Source organism: Hyperolius riggenbachi, chromosome 10 (assembly GCF_040937935.1).
Source record: "Hyperolius riggenbachi isolate aHypRig1 chromosome 10, aHypRig1.pri, whole genome shotgun sequence".
Taxonomy (NCBI): domain Eukaryota; kingdom Metazoa; phylum Chordata; class Amphibia; order Anura; family Hyperoliidae; genus Hyperolius; species Hyperolius riggenbachi.
Genome location: NC_090655.1, coordinates 256,848,337 through 256,870,000, shown reverse-complemented (window position 1 = coordinate 256,870,000; position 21,664 = coordinate 256,848,337). Strand labels below are relative to the sequence as shown.

Sequence of the window (21,664 nt, the reverse complement as noted above, 5' to 3'; positions counted from 1 at the left end):
GATTCTCCAGTTCTCCGCAGGCAGCTAGTTTAGATTTCGGCAGTGAGCCTGCGTGGCTCTGGCCGCGTGAGTACTCGATCACACTCCCGCCACATTGGCTGTCCTATGCAGGCGCAGTAGGTGTACATCACACACGTACACGTAGTATGCGTACTGCGCCTGCGCAGGACGGCTGTGGCGGCAGGATTGGGATCGAGTTCGCGCACGGCCAGAAATCTTAACTAGCTGTCTGCGGGGGACCGGATGAACGGGTTGAGACGGCGTGGGCACAGGGCGTCTGCAGGGGGCTGGGGGATGCCCCAGGTGAGTGGGACTTTTTTTTAATCTTCACTTAAAGAGGAACTCCAGTGAAAATAATGTAATAAAAAAAAAAGTGCTTCATTTTTACAATAATTATGTATAAATGATTTAGTCAGTGTTTTCCCATTGTAAAATCTTTTAAATCCCTGATTTACATTCTGACATTTATTACATGGTGACATTTTTACTTTTGGCAGGTGATAGCTGCTGCATGGTTTTTTGGCAGTTGGAAACAGCTGTAAACAGCTATTTCCCACAATGCAGCAAGGTTCACAGACAGGAAACCGCCTGGAGTACATACTCAGAGTTTCTTGTGGGAGGGCTTTCACCACAATATCAGTCATACAGCGCCCCCTGAGGGTCTGTTTGTGAAAAGGAATAGATTGCTCATGTAAAAAGGGGTATCAGCAACTGATTGGGATAAAGTTCAATTCTTGGTCGGAGTTTCTCTTTAAGGACCCCTTTAAAGTGTAAAGAAAATTCTTAAAATATCAGTATTAAATACCAATATTTTAATATAACTAAGCTCAACCCTACACTCACCCAGATCCCTCCCCCCTGATGCCCAACCCTAACCAACAACACCCCCCCCCCCCTCCGCTCAAACACCCTGCCTGATGCGTGACCATACCCATCCTGCACAAACACCCCAGCTTACAAATACGATTGGCGTCCATTGAAATCTCAGTATTTAGCGGTAATTTGGTCGCCTTCGATTCCCCCTTCCTCAGATGGCTGCATTATGTGGGCCCCCTTATCCCCCCCCCCCCATGCTCAGCAGCATTCGGTGTCCACTTGGCATTTCCCCTACCCCAGATAGCAGCATTAGGTGCCCCCTCATCCCCCAACCCTCAAATAGCAGCATTGTGTGGTCCCCTTGCCCCTCACCAGATATTAGCATTAGGTGGCCTTTTTGTCCAACTCCCCCAGAAAGCTGCATTAGGTGGCCACGTTGCCCTCTCCACAGATAGCATAATTAGATACTACTTCGTCTCCCTTCTCCCCAGATTGCAGCATTAGGTGGCCCCTTTGTCATGCTCCCCCCCTCAGATACCAGCATTAGGTCACCAGTTTGTACCCTCCACCCCCATCCAGATTGCAGCATTAGGAGCCCATAAAGCTGGCAGGACCCTGGGCCCGTTGGGTGTGCATCAGGTGACTATTGGTTGCCATCTCCTTATGATAGCCACAAGTGGTCATGACACTATAAACAGCCATCCATATAGCAAATAAATAATATCCACAAAAAATGTCCAAGAGTTTAAACATTATTTATTTGGGACTTTACATGTAAAACACCGCAAGAAGTGTAATTCCAGTGTCAAAAAGTAAAATATGTATCACAGCGACTCACATAATAATGGTCACATAAGAATATATATATATATATATATAGATATTTCTTTTTTTTTTTGAGATATATATATACATATACATATACACAAATCAACCCCCACATATGTATCAAATGTAGGATATGCAAATTTCTCAAATGCACCTCTCATAAGATCCCTTCAATATGTAATAAACCAAAAAGAAATTCCAGTGGAGAGTAACATGTGATCGGGGGATCAGTCTATGTAGAATAAATATGGAAGAGATAAGATGAAATTAAAGTAAGAGCTTACCCACCTTACCCAAAGTGACAAGACACCAGACCAGCACCCTCACGTGATCAGATCAGAGTAGCTGAGTTGGGTTATGTTGCACCGGTGTTAAACACAATTGTCCACATGATTCAAGCACTTGCCAAAAACAAGTTTAGCAGGAGACAGTCCAGCAGCGTGGTCAGCTGTGATCAAGCGGAAAAAAAAAAGCACAGAAAGATCCGCCTTTGCCAAACTGGCATTTAGCAATTGAAGTTCTTGAACCCCACGGACTTGTGTTTAACAAACACCGGTGCAATGTACCCCGGCACAGCTAATCAATGCAAATCTTCCATAGCATGCTTTCTGAACATGATCATTGGTCTGATCAGACTCTACGGTTCAGCATTGCTCAGGAGTGGATTTGAGCAGAGATGGGTGTGCATTTTGTGTGTGGATAACGTAGGTGGTTCATAGTTGTTCAAAAGTCTCTCAGCAGACGATTGAATGTCATTTTATTGGAGGGAGGGATGAGGGTGCTTTTTATCCATGTGCAATTATTCATTAACATTTGTATTTTGTCAAAGTAGACATGTGTGAAACCCGATTGTTCAAAGTTCACTGTATATCACACTCTGGCTCCCCCTTCTTAATAGGGGTGACATTAGTAGTAAAAATGTTTCTGTACCGTGTTAGCCAAACAATATATGTAGGTAGAAAAAAACAAAGTCTTGTAAAAGTAATTCCTTTTAATGGCTAACTGCTAAAGTTAAATAATGCATTTAACTTTAGCAGTTAGCCATTAAAAAGTATTACTTTTACAAGACTTTGTTTTTTCTACCTACATATAGGGGTGACATTCAAATTCCTGGTGAGTTTAGCTCTCCTTTTTTTGATTTTGTGATTGATAACAATGCAATTTATTTATTACAGTGAATCTGAATGATGCAATTAACAGTACATCTTACACAGGGCCGTTTTTGCACCGTGCGGGCCGGGCGACCGCACTGAGCGCAGACTGACAGGTCAGGAAGGGGGGCGCCGGCAAGAAGACACTGACTGCATGCGTCTGTGGGAGCCGGGGAGTGAGCAGGACAGGTGATGCGCGGTACAGGCGAATGAAAGTACACCTGCGCGATCATCACCATCCTACCCACACTCCTCCTGGGCATCCTGTGGCAACTCCTTCCGCTCTGACAGCACCGCCACGTGTGATGACACTTGACGTCTAGCGCCGCCCGTTATTGAAGGCCAGGCAGAGCGCCGATGGAGGGAGGAGGCTGTCTTCATGGGCGGCGATGCGTGCTTTTCCCCCTGGAGAGCGAGCGCCTGGTCACAGTCAGAGAGACGGTAAGTGACCTGCTGCGCTGTCACCCACCTGACTTTCCCTCTGCCTGGGAGGGGGGAGAGGGAAGGGTGGGCGCTCTCTGCCCAGCTGCAGTATAATTTAAAATAAATAATGAACTCCCTGATCTTATTCTTGCTGAGGCGTCAGGGCCCTGGGGTGCTAGTGTGGCTGCCACAATTACTTTTGGGGGGGGGGGGGGGGTCTCTCTGGCTGAGGGGGTGTTGGAGGTTCTGCAAGTGCCACTTGGGGGGGCTCTCTAGTTAAGGGAGGTTTGTTTGCCTGTCAGTGCCACTGTAACCTGCACTGAGTGGGGGGTCTGGCTGAGGGGGCCAGTGGAGCAGCTACTTATCTAACCTATACTGGGGGGGCAGCTACCTATCTAACCTATAGTAGGGGACACCTACCTGATCTAACCTATACTGGGGGGCACCTACCTAATCTAACCTATACTGGGGGGCACCTACCTATCTAATCTATACTGGGGGGGGGGGGGCACCTACCTATCAAACCTATACTGGGGGCACTTATTTATCTAACCTGTATTGGGAGCACCTACCTAGGTAGCCTATACAGGTGGCAACTATACTGGCTACCTATATTGCAGGCACCTACCTAACTAAACTATACTTGGGGCACCTACCTATCTAGCCTATGCTAGGGGCAACTATTCTGGCTACCTATATTTAAGGCACCCACCTAGCTAACCTGCAGTGGGGCACCTGCCTATCTAACCTATACTGGGGGCAACTATACTGGCTATCTATACTGGAGGCACCTACCTGGCTAACCTATACTGGGGCAACTATACTGGCTCACCTATGCCTGGCTACCTATACTGGGGGACCTATAGCTGGCTACCTATACTGGGTTACCTATTCTTGGCTCCGGGGGGGGGGGGGGGGGGGGCGCAATTTTTACACCCTCGCCCTGGGTGCATTTTAGCCTAGAAACTGCACTGATCTTACATTACATGCAAAGGAGCAAAACACGTCACACTGTGGGAACAGTATACAGCTGATATTCAGCACATTATCCAGAGGAATAACTTTATTAGCAGCTTTATCCACAGGAGAGATACTTGGAGATGCATCAGATTTCCATTCTAATCTATATCTATCTATCTATCTATCTATCTATCTATCTATCTATCTATCTATCTATCTATCTATCTAATATCTATCTATCTAATATCTATCTATCTATCTATCTAATATCTATCTATATATTAGAGTAAGTGCCTCAACCTTCAAGCAAGAAGAAGTAGTAGCGCCCTGCCCCCAGGGCCGGCCAAGCAAGAAGAAGGGGCCGGTGCAAGCAAGAAGAGGAGTAGCAGTGGCTGAATAGAGTACTGGTTAAGGGCAATGCCATTGACATGGGAGGCCAGTGTTCGAATCCTGGCTAGGGTTGGTACCTATTCAGTAAGTAGTTCAAGGCAAGACTCCCTAACACTGCAGGGTGGCCTCTTGAGCGCGTCCCAGTGCCTGCAGCTCTTGAGCGCTTTGAGTCCGACAGGAGAAAAGTGTTATATAAATGTTCGGATTATTATTATTATCAAGTAGCTCCCTGCCCCCATGGGCGGTCCTAGACTTCCGCCGAGCTGGAGGGGGTAGTGGGCAGGAAGGGGGTATTGGGCACAGCGGCGGGGAGGGGGGGGGGGGGTCGGACCTGTCGTCACTTCTTGCAATGCCGTCCACTTACAATACAGTGGGCGGCATTGCAGAAAGTGACGACAGTGGAACGCACGCTGGAACGCGGAAGAGGTGAGTCATCCCCGCCCGCTGCCTCTTACTAATAGCGGTGGCTGCTGAGCTTAAGCTAGAGGGGAAGCACACATGGGGGACCCAGGTGAGGGAGGGGGGGGGGGGTCCTGCTGAGCTTAAGCCGGAGGGGGAGCGCACATGGGGGACCCAGGTAGGGGGGGGGGGAAGGGGTCGGCTAGTAGGATTTATTTTGTTACATAACAGAATCGTCTCCAGCAACAGCTTCCCACATTTGTCTATAGCAGTGATTGTAACACATATAACAATAACCTGTCCCTCTCTCCACCCCAGAATTCCTGAGTCTCACCTCAGAACCTGTCACAGTCACAGTGATCAAATCTTTCTGAATATTAGTCCTATGTGTGTCCACCTTTAAGGAAAACTGAGGGGAGGGGGTAAAAAATATTTTATGCATTGGAAGGAGAAAACACCAAGACTCTCGGCACTACAGCAAATGGTTATTCATTAACCACTTGAGTACCAGCAGTCTCTGGCCTGTTAAGGACCAGAGACTGCTAGTACAAAAACACTGAGCTCACCAACATCTCGACGCACAGACCCGCTGATCAGGCCGCTCTCCTGTCGCTGAAGCCCACTCACCCTCCCGTCCCTATCGCCGCAGAGCTCCAAAAAGCGGTCAGGAGCTGATTTCATTGGCTCCTGACTATGTAATCAATGTGATCTATGCCCTGGCAGGAATAACAGGTCCCAAACAGGCCATAGATTTGGGCCAGGAGCAGTTAATGATTTTTTCTACAGATGATGAGGTTTTGTACCTACCTTTTGAATATCACAATTTTTGATACAAATAGTGATTTTACGCACAATTGAATACACCGTTAAAACAGCATATACTGCAGTGCCTGATTCGACTGTTTTTCTTTTTTGATGCAGTTAATGATGCATCAATGTGTACATGTGACAGACATAAAATAATGCTACACATCCCCACGTGGGGTAACATTAGTGGGGGCAGCTATGCCTGATGATCATTATGCACACCTGGGTGTTGTCTATGGCTCACAACGCACCTGCTTGTCTCCCTTACCAGCTTAGCAGGGCACTGTCTGCACAGAGTTTGTATGATCTTCCCTGTGTCTGTGTGGGTTTCCTCCGGGCACCCTGGTTTCCTCCCACATCCCAAAAACATACAGATAAATTAATTGGCTACCCCCTAAACTAGCTCTAGAATATGATACATACATTAAATGATACAAACATAGACATAGCTGCTGAAGATGTTGCCACTATATAAATACTAAATAACAATAATAATATATAATGGGGTCAAAAGGCTCTTCCTTCTGTCACGCCCCCAGCGCACATCATCCTGCCCATGACGGACCGCCCACCCAGTCACTTCCTCATTGTGGTGGAATGCACAATCCCCTATGCAACCAGAAGGGGAGAAGGAAGCATGGTTACCCCCACTGACTCCCGGCTCCATAGCAATTGGAGCAGACACCCATGTGACTAAAGATCAGACACAAAGTTAACTAAACAAAAACACAACTGTGACAAATGCAAACACGCGGACTGCAGGTGCCCATATAGCATTCACCGCAGCCCACATGTAAATCCAGCACAGTTCAAAAAATGCCACGCAAAAAACAATCTCTAAATGCCAATTGATTGGGTGCATGTTGCAAATTTCATGCAAACTTTGTGGGCTTGCCTGCATTCTGTGAGCCTTTTACAATCCATAAATGCATTAAATGATTGTCAGGCTTAGCTGCCCCCACTAACACTGCCCCACAGCCTGTACTGGGAGGGGTCTATGATGTCTGTCACATGTACGTGTTGATGCATCACTGAAGAAGAACCATTTGCAGTAGTGGCGAGATACTTGGTGTTTTCTCCTTCCAGTGTCTCACCTGAGACTTCCTCCAGGCCCTTGAAGTCTGTGTGGTGCCTTGCTGAGGCTCTGGCCTTGTCCTGGCAGCTGTTTTCAGTATGCGGAAGTTCACAGACTCAGGCCGGGTTGTGAGCTCCTGTGCATGTGCAGTAGAACTGCAATCAACGCGCGCCTGTGCATAAGCTCATGACCCAACCTGGATCGGCGAGCTTCTGCATACTGTAAACAGCTGGCAGGAGGAGACCGGAGCCTCAGCAAGGGACCACATGCAATTCAAGTGGGCTGAAAGTAGCCCCAGGTAAGTAAAGATTTTTCCCAGCTCACCATGTATTCCATTAACATTGCAGGAAGATAAATCCCTCTCATCTTATCATACTGGACTTTGTGCATTCAGCTCAAATCTCTTCATGTTTCCCGAATATAAAACAAAGACACAGAGAGACAGAGTTAGGGAAATCTTTCCTCAGTTCAGTCTGGATGAATTGGAACTTCTAATATCCCCACAGCTGCAGCCCACAGTACATAAATAATCATGCTATATAGAACTTTCCTGGAGTCTCACATCCTGACTCTGAATTGTGCACAACTGTCATATCAGTGTGATGTAAAATCTGGCACATTCAGCTCCCAACAAAATAAGTAATTACTGTAACTTTTCATCACTCTCCTTATCACGAGTGTTTATTTAGCAAGATAGATTTACTCTGCAGGAGAGCTGTGGCTGTATGTGACTGCACACCCTGCCTCATTTGCATAGAAAAAGCACATGGTTTATTAACCTTTGAAATGGGAAAGTTTTAACTAGTCGTCGTATGAAAGAAAAACAGATGAGGTGGCATTCCCTTATTAATTAACAACAGCACAAAGTATAATAAGCAACATCACTATCACCACGGTGTAGTCTGGCTGTCTTATGGCTCGGACCACCGAGATGTGCTCCGTTTGCACGTAGGAAGAAAGAGTCCATGAACTTCGTCATCAGTAAGTAGAAAGAAAGGCCGGCTGGCCTTACCAGCTCCGGCTTTGTCCCCTGACACCCACCTCCACTCCCACGGTGACCGGTGGATTCCATGACACTGGACTACCACTAATATTGGCTTTGTAATGGAGATGTACCTGTTCGGCTTGTGGACATGTGGACAAAATAAACAGCTCAGCTACTAACCGGGATGGAAGGTGCACATATCTTTCATTCTACTTACTGATGACAAACTTCTAACAAGGCTTAGTACTATAAGTACCCATGTTTATATCATCACGTAACCTCAGTTCAGGGACGTTCTGCTTCAAAAACAAATGCACTGAGTAGCAAAAAAAGTCTTCAGAATTCCATGTAAAAACGCTTTCATATGCACTTTGCACAAGGTAACAGAAATACTGGGGGGGGGGGGGGGGGGGGGAAACAAAACAAAAAAAAAAAAAACACAACTTATGGCCAAGACATTTCCCACACCCAACACAAATATCTGACAAGCAGTGATTTACTCGCAAAACATTTCCCACACTCAGCACATGAATAGGATGTCTCACAAGTAGGGATGGGCTGAACTGTTTGAGTGCGAACAGTCCATGGGCAGCCTACCTCTAGATTACTTCCGGGTTGGCAAGGCCCCTCAGTTATACGCAGGAGCTGACCCAGCGACACACGTCCTCGATTGCGCCTGAGGCGGAGCATGCTCTGTGCTTGTGCGTGATGTCACGACTATGTTTAGCTCCTCCCTACTCACAAGGGATGATCAATGAGATGCAAATATTGGCAAGTTCATTCAAATTTATGAAGCTTGAAAATGAATAAATCAATTAAAACCTTGGTGGGACTTGATTGGTCCATATATAAGCTGCATACATTTGAATACAAGTTGACATAATCCTGCATGAACTCAGAAATATTTGCATCTCATTGATCCTCCCTACTTTTCACTAGTGTGACATTTCTCATGTCTGACAAGATACGATTTGTGAACAAAACATTTCCCACACTCTGCACATGAATAGGGCTTCTCACCAGTGTGACATCTCTCATGCATGACAAGGGTTGCTTGACGTCCAAAACATTTCCCACACTCATTACATGCATAGGGCTTCTCACCAGTGTGACATCTCTCATGACTGACAAGGTTTGCTTGATGTCCAAAGCATTTCCCACACTCAGTACATGAATAGGGCTTCTCACCAGTGTGAGATCTCTCATGAATGCCAAGGGTTGCTTGTTGTCCAAAGCATTTCCCACACTCACTACATGAATAGGGCTTCTCACCAGTGTGAGATCTCTTATGACTGACGAGGATTGATTGACGTCCAAAACATTTCCCACACTCATTACATGCATAGGGCTTCTCACCAGTGTGACATCTCTCATGACTTACAAGGGATGCTTGATGTCCAAAGCATTTCCCACACTCCGTACATGAATAGGGCTTCTCACCAGTGTGAGATCTCTTATGACTGACAAGGGTTGATTGACGTCCAAAACATTTCCCACACTCAGCACATGAAAATAGCTTCAAACCAGTGTGAGTTCTCTTATGATTGACAAGGGTTGATCGCTGTCCAAAACATTTCCCACACTCAGAACATGAATAGGGCTTCTCACCAGTGTGAGATCTCTCATGTCTGACAAGTCCTGATTTATTAACAAAACCTTTACCACACGTAGAACAGGAATGAGACCCTCCAGCAGGGGGAGAGCTGTGATGGGTATGGGGCCCCTCAGGGTTAGACAGGTGAGGGGAGTATGGGGGAATATTTGGGGCAACCAGGATATCTGCAGGAGACTCTTGTCCAGTGACATCATCATCTGTTGTACAGTCTGTGGATACAGAGAGACGAGTCTCTGAGAGGTTCCTGATGCCGGGACTCCGCCCTGCAAATAGAGAAACATCATCACTTCCTGTTAGAGAATTCTGAGGGGAGGAACAATTATCATTAGGGATGGTCAGTGAGGTGCTGAGAATTCTCAAGTTGATACAAAGTTTATAAAGCTTGGATATGGACCTGATGCAGCAGCTGCATAGCTCTGCATGTAATTACCGTATTTTCTGCCATATAAGATGCACTTTTTCTCCCCTAAAATATGGGAATAGAAATACATATATCCAGGCACATCGCCTCTAGTTAGGACATTAAATAAATTATTAGGGAAAGGGAGGTGCTGAAGGGGGTGTGGCTAGAAAACAGCAAAAATCAATTAACCCTTCGCACTCTCACATGCAAATGTTCAAACAAATGCATTCACAGATTCACTCATCCAGGCACAACTGTTATACCTACAGCTAAATTAAAAGCCAGGGTTTTAGTTCACAGAAGAATGCATTCTTATGCTTAGTCACCTATACTGCGCAGAAGTACCCAGGTAAACATAGGTGTCCTAACTCTGGCCCTGTAACATGCATAGTGCAGACATGCAAACACATTCATTGCATCAAACCTATCAATGGATTAGGAGCACACATCCTAACTTCCTCTCCTGGGAAAGACGGTGCATCTTACCAATCGCACAAGGGAGCTAACGTTATGTGTCCACGTGCACCATGCGCATACACCAGCATAAGCTGTGTGCATGCTGACAAACACATACAGGGGAAGGAGGGAGTGCACTGAATTAGACCCTAGCCACAGGGGTCAGTAGTAAGAATAGAAATACATATATCCAGGCACATCGCCTCTAGTTAGGACATTAAATAAATTATTAGGGAAAGGGAGGTGCTGAAGGGGGTGTGGCTAGAAAACAGCAAAAATCAATTAACCCTTCGCACTCTCACATGCAAATGTTCAAACAAATGCATTCACAGATTCACTCATCCAGGCACAATAATAATTTATTTAATGTCCTAACTAGAGGCGATGTGCCTGGATATATGTATTTCTATTCTTACTACTGACCCCTGTGGCTAGGGTCTAATTCAGTGCACTCCCTCCTTCCCCTGTATGTGTTTGTCAGCATGCACACAGCTTATGCTGGTGTATGCGCATGGTGCACGTGGACACATAACGTTAGCTCCCTTGTGCGATTGGTAAGATGCACCGTCTTTCCCAGGAGAGGAAGTTAGGATGTGTGCTCCTAATCCATTGATAGGTTTGATGCAATGAATGTGTTTGCATGTCTGCACTATGCATGTTACAGGGCCAGAGTTAGGACACCTATGTTTACCTGGGTACTTCTGCGCAGTATAGGTGACTAAGCATAAGAATGCATTCTTCTGCCCTAAAATATGGGGAGAAATAGACCCTGCATCTTATATGGCAAAGGCAGGGAATCCCCGACTTATGAACGCTCTCCAATATGAACTGCTGCCACGTTGGGAATTCCCTATCTGTGTGCCCCCCCCCCCGCCTTCCTCTCCTCCCTCTCCTGCCCCCCCCCCCCCCCCACTGCTTACCTCATCCACCATAACTGCTGGGACCTCTCCATGCGGCTTCCTCTAGTGACGGGCTTTCAATGAGTGCATCATCATTAGAAGCCCATCACCAGAGGAAGCTCCATGGAGATGACGGAGGTCTGCAATCCCTGCAGGTATGATGACGGATGAGGTAAGCAGATGACACTACACACGGGGGGGGGGGGGGGGCAGGACGAGGGGCAGGAAAAGGAGCAGAGGCATGCGGGGGGGAGCTGGGTAGGACATTGGGCAGACAGGAGGATACATAGGGCAGACGTGGGGGAGACAGGAGGACACACGGGGGAAACCAGATAACACATGGGGAAGACATGGGGGGGGGGGGACTGGATGACACATGAGGGATATAGGATGACACATGGGGCAGACATGAGGGAGACAGGAGGGCACATGGGACAGACATGAAGACACATGAGGGAGACAGGAAGACACATGGGGGAGACAGGAAGACAGGAAGACAAAGGAGGACTCATGGGGCAGATATGTCGTAGACATGAGGACACATGGAGCAGACGTAGGGGAGACAGGAGGACACATGGGGCAGACATGGGGGAGACAGGAGGACAAAGGAGGAAACATGGGGCAGATACGTTGTAGACAGGAGGACACATGGAGCAGACGTGGGGGAGACAGGAGGACACATGGAGAAGACGTGGGGGAGACAGGAGGACACATGGAGCAGACATGGGGGAGACAGGACAACACATGGGGCAGACATGGGGGAGACAGGAGGACACGTGAGCCAGACATGGGGGATACAGGAGGACACATGGAGCAGACGTGGGGGAGACAGGAGGACAAAGGAGGACACATGGGGCAGATATGTCGTAGACAGGAGGACACATGGAGCAGACGTGGGGGAGACAGGAGGACACAGGGAGCAGACGTGGGGGAGACAGGAGGACACATGGAAAAGACAGGAGAACACATGGAGCAGACATGGGGGAGACAGGAGGACACATGAGGCAGACGTGGGGAGACAGGAGGACACATGGGGGAGACAGGAGGACACATGGGGGAGACAGGAGGACACATGGCGCAGACATGGGGGAGACAGGAGGACACATGGGGGAGACATGGGGGAGACAGCAGGACACATGGGGCAGACAGGAGGACACATGGGGCAGACAGGAGGACACATGGGGCAGATGTGGGGGAGACAGGAGGACACATGGGGGAGACAGGAGGACACATGGGGCAGACAGGAGGACACATGGGGCAGACAGGAGGACACATGGGGCAGACAGGAGGACACATGGGGCAGACAGGAGGACACATGGGGCAGACAGGAGGACACATGGGGCAGACAGGAGGACACATGGGGCAGACAGGAGGACACATGGGGCAGACAGGAGGACACATGGGGCAGACAGGAGGACACATGGGGGAGACAGGAGGACACATGGGGGAGACAGGAGGACACATGGGAGAGACAGGAGGACACGTGGGGCAGACATGGGGGAGACAGGAGGACACATGGGGGAGACAGGAGGACACATGGGGCAGACATGGGGGAGACAGGAGTACACATGAGGGAGAGAGGAGGACACATGGGGGAGACATGGGGGAGACAGCAGGACACATGGGGCAGACAGAAGGACACATGGGGCAGACAGGAGGACACATGGGGCAGATGTGGGGGAGACAGGAGGACACATGGGGGAGACAGGAGGACACATGGGGGAGACAGGAGGACACAAAGGGCAGACAGGAGGACACATGGGGCAGACAGGAGGACACATGGGGCAGACAGGAGGACACATGGGGCAGACAGGAGGACACATGGGGGAGACAGGAGGACACATGGGGGAGACAGGAGGACACATGGGGGAGACAGGAGGACACGTGGGGCAGACATGGGGGAGACAGGAGGACACATGGGGGAGACAGGAGGACACATGGGGCAGACATGGGGGAGACAGGAGTACACATGAGGGAGAGAGGAGGACACATGGGAACACATGGGGGAGACAGAAGGACAGGAGACAGGAGGACACCATTTGGGGGAGAACATGTACAAGATGCTCCTGGAATATGGACGCACCAGGTTTAGTATATATTTTTCCCCCCTGGTTTTGGCATGTCACTGACCATCACTATTTATCATCTATGGATATATAATCGGGTAAGGTCCTTTTAAATAGTGAAAGGCCAAAAACACAGTCCTTTTATTGGGCAATCCACCTCGCCCACTCAGACATGTACTGCTCTAGATAAGGACTAATATTGATAGACTATAACACAATCACTATCACCCATCACTATTCATCAGCCTGACAGAACTGCAGAAGGTTGTGCTTATAACAGGCGGCCAATCAACAATTTTGGATTGGATGCAAATTTTATGTGGCTTGGAATTTAGCCAATTCAATGTATTTCCTGACTAAATGTACAATATTATCTCAGACATGTATTCTGACTCTATTGCTCCTTCTTCTTCTTTAAAGTATGGCAGATAAACTGAAGGGATCATATATCCTGTAATCGCCATCAATATAATCAGCATTTTGGCGTATAATTATGAATTATGCATATACACTCACCTAAAGGATTACATATTAGGAACACCATACTAATACAGTGTTTGACCCTCTTTTGCCTTCAGAACTGTCTTAATTTTACGTGGGAATTGATTCGACAAGGTATGAAAGCATTCTGTAGAAATATTGGCCCATATTGCTAGGGTAGCATTTATCAATTGATGGAGATTTGTGGGATGCACATCCAGGGCACGAAGCTCCCGTTCCATCACATCCCAAAGATGCTCTAATAGGTTGAGATCTGGGGACTGTGGGGGCCATTTTAGTATAGTGAATTCATCGTCATGTTCAAGAAACCAATTTGAAATGATTCGAGCTTTGTGACATGGTGCATTATCCTGCTGGAAGTAGCCATCAGAGGATGGGTACATGGTAATCATGAAGGGATGGACATGGTCAAAAACAATGCTCAAGTAGCCTGTGGCATTTAATCGATGCCCAATTGGCACTAAGGGGCTTAAAGTGTGCCAAGAAAACATCCCCCACACCATTACACCACCCCCAGTCTGCACAGTGGTAACAAGGCATGATAGATCCATGTTCTCATTCTGTTTACGCCAAATTCTGACTATCGAGACTCATCAGACCACGCAACATTTTTCCAGTCTTCAACTGTCCAATTTTGGTGAGCTTGCGCAAATTGTAGCCTCTCCTTCCTTTTTGTAGTGGAGATGAGTGGTATCCGGTGGGATCTTCTGCTGTTGTAGCCCATCCTTCTCAAGGTTGTGCGTGTTGTGGCTTCACAAATGCTTTGCTGCATACCTCGGTTGTAACGAGTGGTTATTTCAGTCAACGTTGCTCTTCTATCAGCTTGAATCAGTCGGCCCATTTTCCTCTGACCTCTAGCATCAACAAGGCATTTTCGCCCACAGGACTGCCACATACTTTCCCTTTTCACACCTTTCTTTGTAAACCCTAGAAATGGTTGTGCGTGAAAATCCCAGTAACTGAGCAGATTGTGAAATACTGAGACCGGCCCATCTGGCACCAACAACCATGCCACGCTCAAAATTGCTTAGATCACTATTCTTTCCCATTATGACATTCAGTATGGAGTTCAGGAGATTGTCTTAACTAGGACCACACCCCTAAATGCATTGAAGCAACTGCCATGTGATTGGTTGATTAGATTATTATTATTATTTATTAGATTTATATAGCGCCAACATATTACGCAGCGCTGTACAATAAATAGGCTTACAGACAATGATAACAGGGTTGACAGAACAATACAGGTAACAGACCATAGATACAACAATACAGGTAATAGCAATAAGATACACAACACAATGCAGATAATAGTACAATGCCAGATCATAAACTGGAATGGTAGTGGTAAAAAATTACCAGTTCCAAATTCTGGGTAAAGTGCACACAGTCAAGTATGATACACAAGGGAAGAGGGCCCTGCCAAAGGCTTACAATCTAGAGGGAGGGGCTGGTGACACAAAAGGAGGGGGTGCATCAAGAAGTTATTGGCAGAAAGGATTAGGGTAGTGTTGAGTTGATGTAGGCCTCCTTGAAGAAGTGAGTTTTGAGTGCTTTTTTGAAGGTGTTGAAGGTGGGAGCGAGCCTGATGGGCAGCGGGAGAGAGTTCCACAGGATAGGGGCAGCTCTAGTGAAGTCCTGCAGTCTGGCATGGGAGTGCGAGATGCGTGGGGTGGTTAAGAGGAGGTCGTTGGAGGAGCAAAGTGGGCGGCCAGGTGTATATCTGCTGACCAGGTCAGAGATGTAGGTTGGGCAGGACTTGTGTAAGGATTTGTATGCCAAACATAGGATCTTGAAGCTGATTCTGAAGTGAATTGGAAGCCAATGAAGGGATTTGCGTAGGGGAGTTGAGGAGACAGAGCGGTGGGAGGAGTAGATGAGTCTGGCTGCTGCGTTCATGATGGATTTTAGGGGGGCGATGCGGTTTTGAGGAAGGCCTGACAAGAGGGAGTTGCAGTAGTCCAGGCGGGAGATGATGAGGGCATGGACAAGGAGTTTGGTAGTGTCTGGGGTCAGGAAAGGCCGGATCTTGGAGATGTTGCGTAAGTGGAAATAGCTGGCTCTAGCTACGGTTTGGATGTGGGAGGTGAAGGAGAGGGCCGAGTCTAGGGTGACACCCAGGCAGCGGGCTTGTGTGGTTGGATGAATGATTGTGCCATTGACAGTGACATAGAGGTCAGTGGGGGGTGAAGCAGCACGGGGCGGGAAGATTAGGAGCTCAGTCTTATCCAGGTTTAATTTTAGGAACCTGGCAGACATCCACGATGAAATAGCTGAGAGACCAGAGGATACCTTCTCCATGGTGGTGGTGGAGAGGTCAGTGGTATGGAGGTAAATCTGGGTGTCATCTGCATATAGGTGATAGTTGAAACCCAGAGAGGAGATGAGTTTTCCGATGGAGGCGGTGTAAATGGAGAACAGCAGGGGACCAAGAACAGAGCCTTGGGGGACCCCAACTGAAAGTGGGAAGGAGGTTGAGGAGGAACCATTGAAGGAGGTCTTGAAGGAGCGATTTGAGAGGTAGGAGGAGATCATTGTATTAATGAGAAATTGAACAGGGGTTTCTAAAAATCCTTTAGGTGAGTGTATAATCCAATTCCCTTTATGATTGATAAGCTACTACTGTATAAATAAACTTATAATTGTGTCATGTGTAAAAAATGTATTATTAGACACACACAGACTATGGTGGTATGGTGATTGGAATTGATACTTTTTTGAATATAGTATGCATAATTTAGTGATGTATAGCAGTCCTGCGTATGATTTATGAGTTATGCATATATAATCCAAATCCACTACTGTATAAGCAAATCTATACATTTGTTACGTGTAAAATATGTGTTATTAGACACAAAGACAATAGTGGTAATGGCATTGAAAATATGGTGCTTGGAATTGATACTTATAAAATTGAATGCATAATCTCTGTGAAGTACATAGCAATTAAATTACAAATATCTTATATATGATCACCTAAATATTTGATCATGTTTGCTGCCAATATTAACATTCTCCCCTCCGAATATATGCCTAATAGACTATTAATGTATACAGTTTTTTCCCTTGTGCATAATCCCCATTTGAAGGAACTATTGTAAATAATGACAGGACATTGAGGCAGGACCATATGGCGAGTGTGCAATGCTCTGATTGGCCCAATAGATGTAAATAGATGAGGTAGATAGAGCAAATAGGCGGACGTCAGCCTCCAATATCCATGAGAGATGTAGTAACCAATGGATTCGGCGAAATGCGCCGACACCTCCCCGCTCTGCCTGTTCCCATGACAACAGGTAACGCCGCTCGAGTGGTGGTGACGTAAGGACGCCTATTGGATAGGTAAATACCGGGGGGGGGGGGGGGTTCGAGTGTGGTTTCCATGGGGATAAGCGAAGCGGTGAATAGAGGTACACATAAGGGGGCGGGCAGAAACGGTTGCCCAATGGTGATTGGAGGGTAGATAGAAAGGCGGACTACCCCTTGATAGATACACCAATAGAAAGCGCCCACTGCTTCCATATGGGGAAACAGCGCTATTTGGCATTTTTGGTGTTCTGTATATTTATATACAAAGTTTTTAGAAGAAGGGACAAGCTGACAATATAGACACTCTGTGAATCGACCGGGGCGATGAACAAATGCCCAGAAAGTAGGTTTTTAACAATTATGGAGTAAGATATGACAGCCAATGACTAGCTGCCATTAGTGATTGAAAGGATCACTGACCAATGGAAAGGATGGAAATGTGGGCTTTTTAGCACAAACAAGTCCCGCCCCACTTAGGTAGTATATAAGGCTTAGGGCTGCTCAAATCAGAAACCGGGAGACATCCGGATAGTTGCTATCCGGATATCTCCCAGTAAACCTGGGCGGGGGGTGTCAATCTTACCTGTCTGACGTCTTCTTCGTCCGTCCCTCGGCGCCTCCCACGATGCGCTCCAAACGGCGGTCACGTGATTACAAACACTTCCTCCTTCCGGGAAGATTAACCACTGCCCCCCCCCCCCCCCCCCCCCCCACAGGTTTACCGGGAGATATCGGATAGCAACTATCCAGATGTCTCCTGGTTTCGGATTTGATCAGCCCTAATAAGGCTGATCAGGAACGAGGTCAGTTGATTGCTGAATTAACTGGAGAGCAGATGCTCATTTTTTGTTTTTCATATGATGTGATTGCAATGTTATTTCTCTACTGCAATAGCACCCTAGCACTGAGCACTTATCCCTGATGACGGCTCCAATTGAGGGGTTGAAACATGTTGGTTTGGTGGGGGGTTTCTTTATGATTTAGAGAGCAATAAGCAAACTAGTTGAGGTATAGGTGTTGATCTCATATAGATCTGCCTGGATGACAAATGCTTACTAAATAATAGGACCATACCTCATTTTTTGTGTTATAACTAGTCATTATGAAAACAAGTTTTTATTATAATTAATAAAAGTTATGTTTTAAATGCACAAACACACTTCTCAATAGGATCAAAACGTGTGTTTTTTCTATTAAATGTGATTAGTTGCATACAAATTGCATTATATTTGCTTGAAAGTCAGAGTTATTGAACATAGTCTGAAAATATAGGCCAAGCCACAACAGAAAAACAGACCTGGAAACCTGGAGAATCCTTGTCGTGGGACTTGGAGTGAGGTGTGCCCGAGCGCCAGAGATCAGGACCCAACACGAGGGACAAGATGGCGCCTGCTGGTGGTGAGTCTTGTTCATCTGCTCCCAATTCCAGTGCAGCAAGCCACGACGGGCAGCACCTCACTCTGTGACTCCGGCGGATCTAAACGCCGCCTGTCTGTATATCAAAATGCCCTCCTCAAAGGAGAAAACTGATAATAAACGCCTCCAAGGTCTTGCATACAATCAGGTCTGCCAGCTACAAGAGGCAACCCTTATCACTGAGGGCCTAGACAATGGGGAGACGCTGTAATATTCAGGTCAGAGCGGTACCAGGCACCCTGCAGGAAATATTCCATACGCTGCTAGAGATGGATACTACCGTGTTTCCCCGAAAGTAAAACCTACCCCTAAAGTAAGCCTTAGGTAATATCGAGCAGTATGCCTGAAATATAAGCCCTCCCTGAAAATAAGCCCTAGTGGCAGCGGCAGTACCGACCCGTCCCCCCCTCCCCCCGAGCCCCCGTTATGTCGCCGCATTACCTCCTACTGGCCCCACTTTCAGAAAGTCCCATCCCCATGCTTGTAGTCAGACCACCAGCGGCAATAATCCTGAACCGCAGATCAGCTGGGATCTGCGGTGAGGGCAGCTGCATATTTCAGTGTAACAGCGTCTCCGTATACAGGAAGTGGCTTCTCTGTTTACTTCCTGCATCTGGAAGTACTGTTACACTGAATCTGCAGCTGCTGGGTTATCTGGCTAGCAAGGGGGTGTCTGGCCATAAACAAGAGGGGGATTTAGCTATACGTTGGCCAGGGGTCTGGTTATACACTAAGGGGATGGGGATCTGGCTATACAATTAGGTGGGTCTGGTCTAGCTATACTTAAGGGGGGATCTGGCCATAAACAAGGGGATTGGGGATCTGGCCATAGACTTGGGGGATCTGGATATTCACAAGGGGGGTTTCGCTACCCCCACAAAATATAAGACCTCCCCGAAAATAAGCCCTAGCACAACTTTTGAAGGAAAAAATAATATAAGACAGTGTCTTATTTTCGGGGAAACACGGTAATACACTCACAGGGTATTTTTTTGTATTTATAACAGTGAAAAAGTCAGGTTAGAGGAGAGAAATTAAGCAGACAGTCAGTGTACCAGTCATGAGAATAGCAGGGCTGTGGAGTCGGAGTCATTTTGGGTGCCTGGAGTCAGAGTCGCGTAAAAATGCACCGACTCCGACTCCTAATGAATTTGTAACTGTAATTAAAATGTAAAAAAAATATGATAAAATGTTCTATTTCTCAGATAATAGTCATTAAAAATAATGTATATATACAGTATATATACAGTAATAGCTGTGCTTAGTCCACAAAAATGAAATAAACCAATCAAAATGAGTTACTTGTGCTGTTTCAATAAAGCAGTCCCCGTATTTTTAAGGTCAGATATACAGATCTGATTGTGACTGTATATATGATGTGTACACAGGAATCTCTTATATATACTAAATAACATCTATGCTGTAAGAATAAAGCCTGATGTGTAGCCGTGTCACTAATAGAGATGGTCAATGAGATGGAAATAATTCTGCATTGATGCTGATTTATGCAAATGTATGCACTCTCTTTGCTCATGAAATCAAATAATTTGATATGTTGTTAAAATTTGGTTTGGTGACTGCGAATTAAAGGGTACCTGAGACGGATGAAAAGTAAAGTTTTATACATACCTGGGGCTTCCTCCAGCCCCCTTCAGGCCAATCAGTCCCTTGCTGTCCTCCACCACCTGGATCTTCTGCTATGAGTCTTGGTAATTCAGCCAGTCAGCGCAGTCCACCCACGTGCCGCTCCCACAGCCAGGAACATTCTGCACCTGCGCAATAGGTGTAGTATGCTCCTGGCGGCGGAGTGTGTGCATGCGCACTACGCCCGACTGGCTCAAATACCTGGACTCATAGCAGAAGATCCAGGTGGTGGAGGAGGACAACGAGGGACTGATTATCCTGAAGGCGGCTGGCGGAAGCCCTAGGTATGTATAAAACTAATTTCATCTGTCTCAGGTTTACTTTGTTACACAGTAGTACTATACTCTACCTATGCACTCCCCACAGAGCTGCAGGGAATCCAGTGAGAATGTTGTGCACATTGAACACAGAGGTGTTGTCTATCGCCCATAAACCTGGTTCAGATTGTGCATGAAGAATGTGTAATAGAGGAAGAATCCCCTCATTCAGCTGCAGAGTACCTGCACATCACTCTTACATGTACCCACAGTTACATTGCCTAGGGCCTGATAGATGTTCTTTGTTCCAGTTTGTACCTTTTACAAGTACTCTTACCAAGGACTAGTTTTAGTCTAAAGGGAATAAATATAGTAGTCTACATATCCTTCTCACTTCAGTTGTCTTGTAAAATTCCTAAGCATTGGCAGTTAGGGCTCGTTTCCACTATCGCGAATCCGCATGCGTCCAACGCATGCGGATTCGCACATGTAATGCAAGTGGATGGGCCTGTTTCCACTGTAGCGTTGTTGAGGTGCGTTTTTTTCAGCGTTAAAAAAAACGCACAAAAGAGCCAACGAATTCCCCTGCGAGTGGAATGCATGCGAATCGCCGCTAATGTATTTAATAGGGAATTCGCATGCGGCTATGGTATGCGAATTTTCATGCGAATTCGCATAGGTACCAATGTAACTTCAAACAGGCAGTGACATGGTTAAATTCGCATATACCCTCACCTATGCGAATTCGTATGCGAATTCGCGGCAAAAAAGCGGTGGAATCCAGGCGATTCTGCACCGCAATAGTGGAAACGAGCCCTTAAGAGACAAATTTCACGTTACATACTTTTAATCAACAAAATTGTAATATGCAAATTAGAGGAGTCGGAGTCGAGGAGTCGGAGTCGGTGGAATCCTAATCTGAGGAGTCGGAGTCGGTGGATTTTTGGACCGACTCCACAGCCCTGGAGAATAGCCAAATTTCAATTGATAAGAAGCTCCTCCCACCAAGCTAAAGTAGCAATCATAGAAGAACATCCCCATTATAAAACAAATGCAATTTATCTTGTCGTTTAAAGAGCCTCTGAAGCCTCCTAAAATGACAGTCTTCTTAAGAATAAATGGCTTAGCTGTAACGCTGCGATCCCGCGGCAAAACGAGGCTTTAACTATTTCACATTCCTGGACGTGAAACTCACGTCCAGGAAGCCATGTGCGCTCCTGCGCGTCCACGCGGCCGATCGCGCGCGTGCACGCGCGCGATCGGC

The 21,664-nt window shown here is 46.8% G+C and overlaps 1 protein-coding gene across 1 annotated transcript in view; it reads right to left on the bottom strand.

Annotated features, from left to right (window-relative positions):
• Positions 1-8,288: 8,288 nt before the first annotated feature.
• Positions 8,289-21,664, bottom strand: part of LOC137535312 (zinc finger protein 773-like) — a 72,473-nt gene continuing 59,097 nt past the window's right edge. Inside the window, exon 3 of the mRNA XM_068257142.1 lies at positions 8,289-9,712. Coding sequence (XP_068113243.1) covers positions 8,760-9,712 — 953 coding nt within the window. The 3' untranslated portion in view covers positions 8,289-8,759. The remainder of the gene's footprint in view (positions 9,713-21,664) is intronic.